The sequence below is a fragment of the Eleutherodactylus coqui genome, chromosome 4 (assembly GCF_035609145.1).
Source record: "Eleutherodactylus coqui strain aEleCoq1 chromosome 4, aEleCoq1.hap1, whole genome shotgun sequence".
Taxonomy (NCBI): Eukaryota; Metazoa; Chordata; class Amphibia; order Anura; family Eleutherodactylidae; genus Eleutherodactylus; species Eleutherodactylus coqui.
The window spans coordinates 109,504,860-109,519,826 of NC_089840.1; the positions used below are offsets into that span (position 1 = coordinate 109,504,860).

Here is a 14,967-nt window from a genome sequence, read left to right on the forward strand (position 1 = left end):
GGCAGACCATTGTTTTCAATGGAGCCACGGCTCCTTTGAAAACAATGCGTGCATTCCCTCTGGTGCACGCATGTCCTATCTTTGCAGGCACACGCCTGTAAAGAACGGACATGTGCACAGACCTCAGGGAATGTATTGGAGCTAATAGACGCGCGTTTTTGTGCGTGTGTAAGTACGCACCAAATACACACTCATCTGAAGCCACCATCATACTGTAATGCTTAACCGTTCCCTTAATTTTTTGGAGGACTGTATTTTAAACCTGTTATACTAATCTTCAACCTTCTGTTTTAGCACCATATTTGAATATCATTTGATTCTCAACCATAAATCTAAATATCATGTAAATAAATATACATACGATTATTAGGGGTCATTCTTTATATCTGTGGGCAGTTTTACATCGATAATACTTTAAAGGCCATAGGACATCTTTCACATAAAAAAATACATTTTACATATGTTAGCGGTCACCTTGAGTTAAAATTTATTTATTTATTTTTTTTTAAACATTAGATTTTTTTATTAATTTTAACAAACATACAAGTCATTGGTACATAGTAGCATAAGAGATTTGCACATAATCAACGAATATTTAGTATCAGATTCAGACTGTGCTATTTGTGTTAGTATTTTGATTAAGTTACTTTACTACAACAATTGGTAACATTCCACAACTTTACAATCAAAATATGTAACTGGTATGGTAACCACTCTGTGCTATATAGGGTAGTACTCTATTGAGATTTTATTGCACATTCTTATATTGTGGTTATGGTATAGTCATGTACTATTTTCTATAACTTACACTTAGCGTAATCGTTGTGTTCCTCTGACAACCTGTATTCCACACATATTTTGCAACGAACATATAACATATGAACAAACTCAGTAACAAGGCTTCACGCATCTGTGTGATTCAACTGTTACTTTTTTAAGGATATTCTCCAAGTCTCCCAGGTCTCATTAAATTTTTTGGTGTTCTTATTCCGGAACGCCAACCATTTTTCAAAAATATATTGTTCGTCCATACGTCTTTTAAATTCTTCTATGTCTGGGGGTAATGGATTTTTCCAGTGTCTTGCTATTATGGATTTGGCGGTCATTAGGGAGTGAGCAAGTACATATCTTATCTGTTTAGGAAACGTTTCCAAGCCCATCAGCAATATATACATTTTGGCGTCTTTAGGTATGTAGCACTTCAATGTGCTTTGTAAGAACATGGTTATGTTTTCCCAATATACTTTTAGTGTTGGGCAGGACCAAAAAATGTGTGATAATGTGCCTTTTTGGCCGCAGCCTCTCCAGCACAAACCATCTCCCAGGTTCGATCTATTGTATAAAAGTGATGGGTTGTAGTACCATCTTAGGTTAATTTTGGTTTGTACTTCTAGTATGTTAAGTCCCATAGTGGATTTTGTCATTAACGTATTCGAGCTGGACCATTGATCCAGAGGTATCTTTTCTTTGAGTTCTAGTTCCCAGTTCGACATGTATGTTTTTTTTGTCATTGCTTTGTTGTTGGTTAGTATGTCATAATAGTCTCTTGTCTCCGATTTACCTTCGAGAGGGTTTGTGAGAATTTTCTTAATGATTGTGGTCGGGAGTTTTACTTTGTGTAAGGGTTTCTCTCTTAAGAGAGAGCAGATTCTAAAGTATGTAAATTTTTCGCTCTGCGGGAGGCCATAGACAGTACTTATTTCTGTAAAGCTTTTAATTTCTCTCTTGGATGTTAAGTCCTCTACGTATCTGACTCCTCTAACGCTCCACGGTTTCATATCACAGTTAGGTAAAAATAGATTGAGTGTCTCGATAGGTATGCGAGGAAATTCCGTTTCATCGGATATGCTTATTTTTTTAGTAAGTTCTTTCCATGTTTGGATCGCGGCTTGTAATGTAGGGGGAATGTTTTTAAGTTGGGTGTCTATGCTTTTTGGGAATATTAAACCGTCTATTGAAGTAGCAAGCATTAGTGCCTGTCTAGGTAGATCATTTATATAGCTTTTTTCTACATTGGGCCAGCCTACTGTGTTGTTGGTCCTGATTAATTGTCTAGTTTGGTTTAGTATATTAGCTTCGTAGTATGCCCTTAGATTTGGTACTCCCGCTCCTCCCTTTTTCCGGTGGAGTGCTAATATTGACAGGGCTAAACGTGGTTTCTTTCCACTCCATAAAAAGTTGTTTAGTTGTTTTTGGAGTTTAGAAATTGTAAGCTTGGAGATAATAAGTGGTAAGGTTCTAAAATGGTACAGGACTAGTGGGAGGACTTTCATTTTGTAGGATGTGATCTTGCCCATCCATGACAGTTTTAAACCTGATAAATGGTCAATTACTTTCTGGGTGGAGTTAAGCAGTTTGGGGTAATTTTCTAGTTCTATGTCTCTGGTGGATGGTGTCAACGTTATTCCCAAGTAGGGTATGCCTTTTTTTTCCACTCAAAGGGAAATTCCGCCCGTATTGCATTTTCTAGGTTTGTAGATACCCCCAGACCTAGAATAAGGGACTTGTCTATATTCAACTTGTATAGAGATACATTACTAAATTGGTTGATTATTTTACATGCCATTCTTAAAGATTCTAGGGGGCGGGTCAGTGTCAAAATGACATCGTCAGCGAATAATCCTATTTTGTATTGTCTGTGATTTATTGGAATTCCCTTTATTTCAGAGGAGGTGCGAATTAGTTCTGCTAGTGGCTCTATAGCCAGCACGTACAAAATAGGAGACAATGGGCAACCCTGCCTTGTGCCATTCGAGATTGATAGGGGGACCGACAGGGTACCATCCACCAAAACAGTGGCTGTGGGGGCTGAATACAGGGCCCGGACGGCACTTATCGTGTTTTCTCCAAAACCAAATTTTTTCATTGTCTCAAAGATGTACTCCCAATGGACTCGGTCAAATGCCTTTTCGGCGTCCAGGGCCAGCATTATTGACGGCACCTTAGATGTTTCTATTGAATGTATTAGATTTAGAATTTTCCGTGTGCCGTCCGAGGCCTGTCTCCCCTTTACAAACCCCATTTGGTCAGAGTGTATTATGTCTGGGAGTATGTCCACCATTCTACGGGCCAACGTTTTAGCGTAGATCTTAGTATCGGTATTAAGTAATGATATAGGACGGAAGTTAGTTGGTGTATTTGGTTCCTTTCCAGGTTTTGGTAGGACTACAATTGTGGCCTGCAGCATCTCTTGTGGGAAGAAGCCTCTTTCTTTGATCTTGTTAAATGTGTTAGTGATATGGGTTGAAAGTTGAGGTAAGAAGTTTTTATAGTACTCTGCTGAATACCCGTCCGGCCCAGGGGCTTTCTGGTTCTTTAGGGATGCTATGGTGTCTATTATTTCCGAGACGGAGAACGGGGCGTCCAAGAGGTCCGTTTGTAAGGATGATAGCTTCGGTAGGTTAACCTTTTGCAAGAAAGCATTGATTGATTCCTTGTCTGGTTGTTTTGTTTGGGGATCATTTTTTAAGTTATAAAGTTTGCTGTAGAAAGAGCAAAAATTGTCTGCAATATGTTTGGGGTTCGATAGTTTTTGTTTTTTGTCCTGGAAATTCCAAATGTAGGGAATATTTGCTTTTATTGTTTTTCTTTTAATCAGATTTGCCATCCATTTGGATGGCCTATTAATTGCTGAATAGCTGTCCGCTCGTTGAGCAGTAATTTCTCTGTCAAAATCCCCTAGTAATGTTTTCCGTAGAGCCAGTCTCAATTTATGTAATTCGGTATGTGTGTTTTGGTCTGGGGAAACTTTTAAAAGGGATTCCTTCAGTTGTATTTGGGTTAGAATTTCATCTGTTTTTTTTTGTTTTATCTCTTTTGTATTTGGAGCCTAGTTTTATTAAAATTCCTCTTATGTATGCCTTATGGGCGGTCCACACCATTGCTGGGTCTGTTTGTGGGATGGCATTGAATTTAAAGTATTCAGTTAATGCTTCTTGTATTTTTTCCCTGTATTTGGGAATGCTCATTAAATAAGTGTTGTTCTTCCATGATTTAGTCGGTGCTCCAAGGCCCCTTACATTCAGTGTTGTTATGATTGGTGCGTGGTCAGACCAAGTAGCCGTCCCAACCTCCGCTTTTTGTATTGATGCTAAGAGTTTCCTCTCAACTAGACATAAGTCTATGCGCGAGAAGGATCTGTGTCTATTTGAATAGTGTGAGTATTCTTTTGCAGAGGCGTTGGAGCACCGGAACGTATCATAAAGCGCATTTTTGTGTAGCCATTCTCCCAGGGTGGCATTTCTTTTAAGTTTTGGGTTTGTACTGTCGAGTTCTCTATCAGGTACTAGGTTGAAGTCACCATTTATCATTATTGGACCTTCCGCTACTTGGTTAATTTTTTTTTTGAGTTTGTTAAGAAAATTAATTTGCTTTGAATTTGTTACATATGTGTTTACTAAGGTTATTTTTGTATTCCTAAGGGAACCTACTAAGATTAAATAGCGACCCTTCGGGTCACCAATCTGTTTATCGATGGTGAACGGAGCTCTGTCTCGGAATGCCACCATCACACCCGCCTGTTTTTTTGGGGCACAAGCAAATAAGACCTGCGGAAACATTCTATGGGACATTCTGCTTTTATCTACTTCTAACAAGTGGGTCTCCTGGATACACATAATGTCAACATTTTGCATAATTGCCTCTTTCCACGCAGATCTTCTCTTGAATGGCGAGTTCAAGCCGTTGGCGTTAAGCGATAGGACTTTCACCGCCATGTGGATGGTGGGTGGCGGCAAAGTTGGAGACTTGGGAATTCCTGTGATGCGCGAATGCCTGAGGAAACAAAATAACAAAAAAAAGAGAACCAAACAATATCCTCATTTTGTATAGGGCCAGAACACACGGATGCGTTTGGCGTGAGAGTCAGAATGTTGAGGATTAAACTGACAAATACAGGGCAAGTTAGAACTTGCATTTTTCGGTGGGGGGAGAAAAAGTTCAGCTGTCTTGAGCAGGCACTTCATGAGACGTTGTTTTGTATCTATTGGAGGTGAGGTCTTCTGAATCATTCCGGGGGTGAGGAGCTCCGGCTGGTGTGATGCTGGCGTCTGTTTTTTTCTGTGTTGGCGTTTGTATAGGATAAATTTTGCAGTGTAATTCCCCAAGAGTTTAGGGTGTCTGTCGCAGATTTAGGGTCTTGGAGGATATGGGTCCTTCCTTCTTTTGTAACTATAATTTTTGTGGGAAATCCCCATTTGTACTGGATATTGGCTTTTCTTAAGGAGGCAGTGATCGCTGCGAAGCTTCTCCTCGCTTCCAAGGTGGATTGCGATAGGTCAGCGAATATTCGCAATTCAGAGTATGGGTTTGGCAGGGGTTGGAGCTTTCTTGTTGCGTTCATTAGGGCTTCTTTTGCGCCAAAATAATGAATTCGAGCTATAACGTCTCTGGGGTATTCCTCTTTAAGGAATTTTGGGCGCGGTAATCTGTGGGCCCTATCTATCTTGAATTCTTGCATTGGCGTGTTGGGAAGCATGGTCTGCATAAATCGTGTAATGTAGTTTACGATTTCCGCATTGGAGACATTTTCGGGTATCCCTCTTATTTTGACGTTGTTGCGTCGATTTCTATCCTCTAAATCGGATAGTTTGAGTTGCAGTTTGTTAACTTTTTCTTCTAGATCGTAGTGGGAGTCAATTAATGAGTTATGCGAGCCCACCACTTCCTCCAGTTTTTTATCATGTTTTTCTATTTTGTTGTTAATGTCCCGAATGGAGGAGTTTACTGTCGAGGTTAACATTGAAATGTCTGCTTGTATGGTGTTTCTCAGCGTCAACACTATTTCCTTTATATACAGCTCAGTCACCGGTTTGTTTGATGCAGTGAGGTTATCTAATTCTTTGTGGTCTCCTTTTTCATGGAGATAATCAGCTCCTGAAACACTTTCAGCATTTTGAGACATCTTCTGCTTCTGTTTTTCTGGGCTGCTTGTGGGGGTTCTTAGTGTGTGTGTAAGGGCCCCCTTGGCATTGTTTTTCCCCCCATTCACTGCTCTGTCTTTTGAGCCTCCCATTGTGGCTGTGTTATACTGTGAGCCTCCGGCTGCCTCAGCAGGGTTATCTGTTTCTCTCTCCTCCGCTATCACATATAAGTGTTCAGCCTCCGGATCACTCTCAGCAGTCTGAGATATTCTCAGCTTCTGCTTTTCTGGGCTGCTTGTGGGGGTTCTCATTATGTGTGGCAACGTGGTCAGCGCCATTTTGGGTGCAGGGGGTCCCTTGGCAATGTTTTTCCCCCCATTCACTGACCTTTCTCTTGTGCCTTTCGGTATAGCTGATGTGTGCTGAGAGCCTCCGGTCGCTCCGGCAGAGCTGTCAGATGCAGTCTCCTCTGCTGTGGTTTCTAGTGCAGAGCAGCTGTCAGTCACTTGCTCCCGGCAGGGCACGATCTCCTGTGCGGCCATTACAGAGGGAGACCCACGTGCCACAAAGAAGGACTCCAGCTTTGTCGGCACTGGTTTCGAGCCTCTCCTTCTTGCTGACATGCTGTCCTGGTAGGTTCGTTTATCTGCTTTTGCGGTTTTCCACCTCCAACAGTGCTTTTTATGGCTAGAAGTGCCTGTTTCCAAACGGAGCCTAAAGATTTGCTGCCGTTCCGGTGCCTCTCCAAGCCACGCCCCGAGTTAAAATTTATTTTAAGCTGCAATCTCCATTCATGCCAATGTCATTCCAACAGATATACTATAATTTACACCAGAAACTGGTTTAAATCATATTTCAATTTATACCAGCTAATTGTGGATTTGATCATCTGATGCAGTCAGGCAAAGATGTGCCCAATTTATTAAGATGTTTGCACTTCTTAATAAAATTGTTGCATTTTGCTCCAGTACACTTAAGGGCTCAGTCACACGGGCGCATCGGCATCCGTACACCGGCGCCGATGCGCCCGTGTGACTGCAAGAAGGAGACGGACGTACCTGAAGACGGCCGTCTCTCTGCAGCGCCGGAGGAAAGAACATGTGACTGGCTTCATTGCCGGTCCCTGCAGCTGTCATTCAATAGCTGAGAGCTGCCCCTGATTGGTCCTTGCGCTCAGCCAATCAGAGGCAGCACTCACTCACCCATTCATGAATTCATGAATGGGTGAGTGACAGCTGCCTCTGATTGGTGAGGGCTGTGACCAATCAGAGGCAGCCCATTCAGCAGGCGGGAATTTTAAATCCCCGCCTGCTGAATACTACACAGAGCAGTTCAGGAGAACAGCCGGCGGGCCGCAGCTGAACTCCGGCTGCAGGGACAAGATGAGTATATATTTTTTTTATTTTTACACATTTTAGGATGATTTTCAGGGAAGGGCTTATATTTTTAAGCCCTTCACGAAAATTCATCCCGCGCTCGCCGGCAGCCCATTGCTTTCAATGGAGCCGGCTGTATTGCCGGCTCCATTAAATTTCAATGGTTTGGACAGCGCTCCTTTGATCGGGCCCGTATCGCCGAAAACGCTGCTAGCTGCAGATTTTTCGGTGAATCGTCAGCCCCGGTCACGCGATTTGCGGATGCGCATCCGACATGCGATCCGCAAACCGCGGCAAAAAACGGTCGTCTGACCGAGGCCTGAGAGTGAGATTGATTGAATCTTGATGAGTCTGAGGGGGTGCAGCCGGTCCACAAAACATCACACCTTTCAAGGGGGACATGCTAGTACATGAGATAAATGTGGTCATAGGAGCAATCCCATTTAGCTCAAAGAGACACGAGACGTGTTTTTGAGCTTGACTCAAAATTTTAATGAACTCAGAAAGAGGATAGGAATAATCCAATGGCTGGATGTTCTTAAGGACAGAAATGTCCAAGAAGGTTGGGAAATATTGCGAAATGAGATTCTCAAAGCACAATTGCTAACAATCCCTAAAAAAAGGAAGTATGGGAAGCATTTAAAGAGACCAGGATGAATGAACACAGAACTTGCACACATGTTGAAAACAAAGAAAAATATATTTATCAAATGGAAAGAAGGGGAATATCTGAAGAAGACTATAATGCGGTCTGCAGAAACTGTAGGGCAAGTGTCAGAAAAGCTAAAGCTAATAATAAATTTAGGCTTGCAACATAGGCCAAAAGCAATAAAAAAAGGATTTTTGGGGCATGTCAAAAGCAAAAAAGAATTCAAAGATGCTATTGGATGCTTACAGGATGAAAATGGTAAATTGGTTAAGAATGATGTTGAGAAGGCCGAACTTTTAAATTCCTATTTTGTATCTGTTTTCACTCAGAAAGTAGATGTAACATCAACTGATCTTCCCTGTGGGAATAAAATAATGCAGGCTATCTATAGGGAGAGAGATGGTAAGGGGAACACTTAGCTACCTTAACCCTTTCCAATCCACTGTCTGACGTCTGAAGACATTCTGATTGAAGGCTGTACGGCTCAGATATCGGAAGACGTCCGGCAGGGTATTCTTACTGTACATTACTGGCCACTCTGTTGTCAGGGGCCTCTCCAGCATGTCTCATACCGCAGTACGGGCTCTAGCCAGCAGATGGCGCCACTGTAAAATGCAGAAAAAGAGAAAGCCCCTAGGAAACCCTGAATCCAAAATTGGATTGCAAAGGGTTAAATTAATTCAAGTCTCAAGGTTCAGATGTATTACAACCTAGGATACTAAAGGAAGCCGCAGAGGTAATTGCTCAACCACTTGTTATAATTTTTAAAAATTCCTGGAGAACAGGAGAAGTCTCAGAAGATTGGAAAAGGGAAAAATGTTGTCCCTATTTTCAAAAAAGGGAAGAAGCTAGAATCAGGAAACTACAGACCTGTGAGCCTGACTTCTATACGGGAAAGATCTTTGAACAAAGTAATAAACAGCATGTATGCAAGTACTTGGATAAAAATAGAGTAATTAACCAGAGCCAGCATGAGTTTTTAACAAACAAGTCATGCCAGATGAATCTAATTTCCTTCTATGACAGAATCAGTGACTTGGTTGATCAGGGAAATGCAGTGGATATAATATATCTTGACTTTAGTAAAGCATTTGACAAAGTATCTCATACCATACTTATTGAAAAAATGACCAAATATGGGATTGGGAAGGCAACTACTGTTAGGTAGATTCACAACTGGCTGAGTGATTGGACTCAAAGAGTGGTCATAAATGGCTGCACATCCAAGTGGAAGAATGTATCAAGTAGGGTACCACAAGGCTCTGTCCTAGGCCCAGCGATGTTCAGCATTTTTATAAATGATCTGGAGGGGATAATTGATGGGAAACTCATCAAATTTGCTGATGACGCAAAGCTGGGAGGGATAGCTAGCACTAGGAAAGAGAGAGAGAGTATTCAAAAAGATCTAGAAAAGCTTGAACAGTGGGCGAGGAGTAACAGAATGGTATTTAACAAGGAGAAATGCAAAGTCCTACATTTGGGCAAGAAAAATGAAAAAAAGCACATACAGAATGGGAAGAATTGGGATTAGCAGCAGCACATGTGAAGAAAAGTTGGGTATACTAATAGATCATAGACTAAACATGAGTCAATAATGTGATGCAGCAGCCAAAAAGGCAAACACAATTCTGGGATGTATTAAGAGAAGCATAGAGTCTAGATCATGTGAGGTAATTATACCCCTCTACTCTTCCTTAGTCAGAACAGATCTGGAATACTGTTTCCAGTTCTGGGCACCCCACTTTAAAAAAGACATAGACAAACTGGAGCAAGTTCAGAGAAGAGTTACCAAAATGGTGAGCAGTCTGCAAATCATGTCCTATGAGGAACGGTTAAAGGATCTGGGAATGTTTAGCTGGCAAAAAAGAAGGCTGAGAGGAGACTTATTAGCTGTCTACAAATATCTGAAGGGCTGCCACAGTGCAGAGGGATCAGTCCTATTCTGATTTGCACAAGAAAAGACTAGAAGCAATGTAATGAAACTGAAAGGGAAGAGACAAATTAAATAATAGAAAAAACTTTCTGACAGTGAGGGTGATCAATGAGTGGAACAGGTTGCCATGGGAGGTGGTGAGTTCTCCTTCAATGGAAGTGTTCAAACAAAGGCCGGACAAATATCTGTCTGGGATGACTTAGTGAATCCTCCATTGAGCAGGGGGTTGGACCAGATGACCCTGAAGGTTCCTTCCAACTCTTCTCCTCTATGATTGTATTAAAAATTAATCCAGCATATACCGTATATACCGGCGTATAAGGCGACGGGGCGTATAAGACGACCCCCCAACTGTCACCTTATACGCCGGTATTCAGTGGAGAAAAAAAAAAAAAATTTATTACTCACCTCCCCCGGCGTCCTGTCGCGCTCCGGCAGGATGTCGCTCGCTCCGGCAGGCTGTCGCTCGCTCCTCGTCCCCGCCGCAGCATAGCTTTCTGAATGTGGGGCTTGAAATCCCCGCTTCCAGAAAGCTAATACACACGCCGGCAGCCATGACATCATTGAATGGCTGTGATTGGCTAAAGCACACGTGGCTTCAGCCAATCACACTATTCAATGACATCATTGAATGGGTGTGATTGCTAACACGTGCGCCTTCAGCCAATCACAGCCATTCAATGATGTCATTGAATAGTGTGATTGGCTGAAGCCACGTGTGCTTTAGCCAATCACAGCCATTCAATGCTGTCATGGCTGCCGGCGTGTGTATTAGCTTTCTGGAAGCGGGGATTTCAAGCCCCGCATTCAGAAAGCTATGCTGCGGCGGGGACGAGGAGCGAGCGACAGCCTGCCGGAGCGAGCGACATCCTGCTGGAGCGCGACAGGACGCCGTGGGAGGTGAGTAATAAAATTTTTTTTTTTTACACTTTTTTTTTTGTATTACCGGCGCATAAGACGACCCCCGACTGCAGAGCAGATTTTTCGGGGTTCAAAAGTCGTCTTATACGCCGGTATATACGGTAATAATAAACACATTTTGGGGGCATTGGGTCCCTTCCTCAGTAGTTTAGCTGGGGATACACAACCAGCATTGGTGTGTTCTCTTTGTAGAGTGTTCCACTCTTCTGCAAAAAGAACACACCAAATGCTAAAAATACTGAGGAAGGGGCGCAACAGCCCTGCAGTGCATTCATTATTATATGCTGGATTAAATGGGATTGCATATATAACCACATTTTCCCCCTACATTTATCTCTTGTTACATAAAGGCACCTGAATAGGAAAAGTGTATATGCTATGACTCACTTCATAGTGGAATGCTCCATCAAACTTGAAACTATTTTGCATAAGTCTTGCTCCTTTGAGGTCTAGTTTTTAGGAAGTCCCCATGGAAACAGAGATTTTTGGCTGGCATGTTTGAAGCTATTATGTTTGTCTCATAAATATGCGTTGCACTAAGTTCATCCCTAAAACGCTTTTAATTTATCAGCAATATGCAGTTTATGTCCTCATGTAAGCTCTAGAGTTATTACAGCATTATATTAGAAGTATACCCTAGAGACATTTGTTTCTTAGGTGTAATTCCATTATGTGTAACTTTAATAAAACAACATCTTTAAAGAGCCATGAGAAACTAAAATTCATGATCTAACAAATCTTTACTCAACAGGAAAAGAAAAATATGTGAATACATTGCCAAAGTCATGGGAACTGAAGAAGCTTTGCATGTAAGTAAGATCTTTTAGAAATGTAGTGTTCAAAATGCCGGTTCCTTGTTAGTAGTTTCTCCTGATAAAGAAAGCTCATTTAATTCAGTGGAATGGGAAATTCTTTGTAAAGTATGTTGACAAATATGGGACATCCTTCCTTTTAGTCTCCTTGGAAGTGATAAAATGAGAGCGAATACAGTGTATATTGATTGACACATATAACTAAGTAATGGCTCCATTCCTCTGCCAGTGTGCCCTTGCTATAGCCCTTCTGGTAATTCCATTTAATAAGTACCCCAAAATTGTGCCATAAAAAGTAGCAAAACTAGAACATGCTTATGACCTGATGTTTAGCTAACATCCAGAGACTTTACTATACCTCAGGACAGTATAGATAGTGATAGAGAAATTAGCAGAGAACATGTATGGATGGGTTATAAGTGATTTCTCAAGCAAACATTATTTTGTCACTTAGAAACTACCCCTTGAAAAATTCCCAAGCAAGAACATGAATTTCACTTGTAAGGTAGCCATTTTTTTTAGAAACATAACATTTATAAGGTCTCAGAGATTCTGAAGATTTTACTACCCCAATAACAATCCAAGAACACCACCTGATAATTCGAAACCAGTACTTGGGAATGTATCCATCACTACTGTCCTATTCCACTGCTCTGGGAAACCAAAGATGCTTAAACTCCCTATGATGGGTAGCAGATGACCCCTTGTTTCTACTCGTCCTTCTCATGGTGCCAGAGTCTCACCAAAGCAGTAGATCTTGACTCATTCCAAAGTAGAAAATGCAAGCCCACACATACTCTCTCTCCCCCTTTAAAACTTTGTCAATCTATGTGCAGGTAGAGGTATGCATAATAGCTAGTCCTAACAAAATTTATGCTTACCAGTCCAGACTCTGCTGAAGTGTTCCTAAACAAGGAGCGCAGAAAGACCAGTTAATGCTTTTTCTTATCTGCTAATATTTCTTGTTAGAGCATAAAGTGAAACTGATAAAAAAAATCAGGTTTTCAATAAGAGTTTTAACCCACGGTCATGATGCCTGATGCTGCTTTTGAACCTTGTATGCTTTTAAACAATAAAATGAGAATGTGCCTGAGCTGTTATATAGCTGTTTGTTGAATAGACTGACTAACAACTTAGTTTCTTAGCCCTGTGTTTTCTGCTGATGATAATAGATCTTCTACAAACTACTACCTGTTTCTTGTAGAAGATGTAAGAAGCCTTGCCAGCTAATTATGCAACAGGTTGGACTTAGCAAATTGTTTGTAACATGCAATTTGCTGCACAAGCATAGTCTGCAACCTTTCTTGTGCTCTCTTCATTGTTTCTAACAGGGTATGATAGGGAGACAGCATAAGCACAATACACTGCCATTCAAAGTATTGCAGTGTATTGTATAAGTGATCAAGCAATTGTGCAGTTAAGTCCCTTTGTGGGACAAAAATAATTTTTAAAAAGTTGAATAAAATTTCAAAAAAATATAAAAAAAGATATTAAGAGTTCAAGAACCAACCTTTTCTCATTTATCATCAAAATCTAAAAAAGACTCTGTCTGTAAAAGTCCGCTCAGTTAAAATATCAAATTATTTATCTCGTAAGCTAAACATCACAGATTAAAAAAAGGAAGAAAAAACACAGTGCAGCATTGCTGGTTTTTGGTCACGACACCCTCCGACAAAAATAAAAAATAGTGATCAAAACGTTCTATGTACCCCAAGATGTTATCGACAAAAACTACCACAAAAAAATGGCTCCAGCAATTGAAAAATAAAAACATTAAGGAGCTCAGAATTTGATTTCGTTACACAAAGCTAATTATTTTGTAAAATACTTTTATTTTTAAAAGTAGTAACACATAACAAAAAGTCCATACATTTGCTATATAGTAATTGTACTGACCTGAAGAATAAAGTGAACATATCCTTTTTACAACACAATGAACACTGTAAAACGGAAACCCCTCAAGAATGTCAGAATTGCTTTTTTTCCCATTCCACTCCAATTTATTTATTGTTTTAAGCTTTTCAATAAATTATATAAAACATTGAGTACTTTTAATAAAATTAGTACTTGTTCTGCAAAAAAACAAGCCCTCAAATGGCTAAATCGGCAAAAGAAAAAAATTTAGTTTTAGCACCTTTTTTCTAGCATCGGTAATATATTTTTTACAATGGTTCAAAGATGCCATGTTTTCCAAATTAGTCATGGCAGTAATGTGTTCCATATCGTAAAGTAATATAAAGGGCAACAATAACTATGGTGGTCTTCTAATTTATTAAACATTACAAAACGATTTTAGCAGTTCACGTCATAAGTAGGCTTGGAAATCACTATTTTTTAATGTAACTTTCATAAAGAAAAGAACTCAAACTTCCCAAGTAAAGTACCTTTTTAAAATGTAACAATACCTATAAGATGTACAGATTGTGTGAATACATTTTTTACTTTATGTTCATACATTATTCTAATTAATCTTTAACAGCCAGTGCACTATGAAGAAAAGGACTGGTGTAAAGAACAATACTCAGGTGGATGTTACACTGCATATTTTCCTCCGGGAATTATGACTCAGTTTGGAAGGTATGGAGTATGGACGTAGAGAAGTAGAAACATTAACATTCTACTATATATATATTGTATTCGATTATGATGATTACCTTTAGGAAAACACTGAGTAGCAGCCACAGATGTATAAACTTATGTTCACTTGCGGTAGGAAGGGTTTTCAAAAAACTTCTTTTTTGGCCATGTTTGTTAATGAGAGTGTGATCTTATCAGTAAAACTAAGATATCACCAGCAACATCTTGTAATTAATTAACGAGCTATTTGAGAACCTTGCTCACCACATATAGGCGTGGCTTCGGGCACATTAGGCAGGTACTCTGTGCTCTTACTTTTGCCTATACCATAGAATTGAAAAGATTTGTATCCAGCATCCAGAGAATAAGGTAAAACTTTACGTTTATTGCATCATATTAAAAACCACAGCCTGTGTGCACACAGGTACCTCAAACTTGCTGACGTGTTTTGGCAGAACGTCTGCGTTGACCATTGAGTATGCACTCAACAAATCTACATCAAGTCTATAAATAAGCACAGGAAGTGACATCATGTATGTAAATGACTCCCATCAGGTGTGATTTGTAATCCCTGTATAACAGTTATAAAAGAAACAAAAAATCTAGGAAAATCAAGCAAAGCATATACATACACTTTTATATATATATATATATATATATATATATATATATATATATATGTATATATATATATATATATATATATATATATATATATATATATATATCTCAATGTCCATAGCAAGCACCAGCATACAACCAACCAAAAAAAAATCAACACTTAAAACAAACATCTTAATTCACAAAGGTTAGGCTTGGAACCTATAATCGAAATAAG

At 40.0% G+C, this 14,967-nt stretch overlaps 1 protein-coding gene across 1 annotated transcript in view; it reads left to right on the forward strand.

The window, feature by feature from the left end:
- The window catches only part of LOC136625621 (amine oxidase [flavin-containing] B-like), a 106,878-nt gene that overhangs the window by 71,003 nt on the left and 20,908 nt on the right, over positions 1-14,967 (forward strand). The window contains exons 11-12 of the mRNA XM_066599975.1: positions 11,492-11,549; positions 14,032-14,129. Of these exons, the coding sequence (XP_066456072.1) occupies positions 11,492-11,549; positions 14,032-14,129 (156 nt within the window). The remainder of the gene's footprint in view (positions 1-11,491; positions 11,550-14,031; positions 14,130-14,967) is intronic.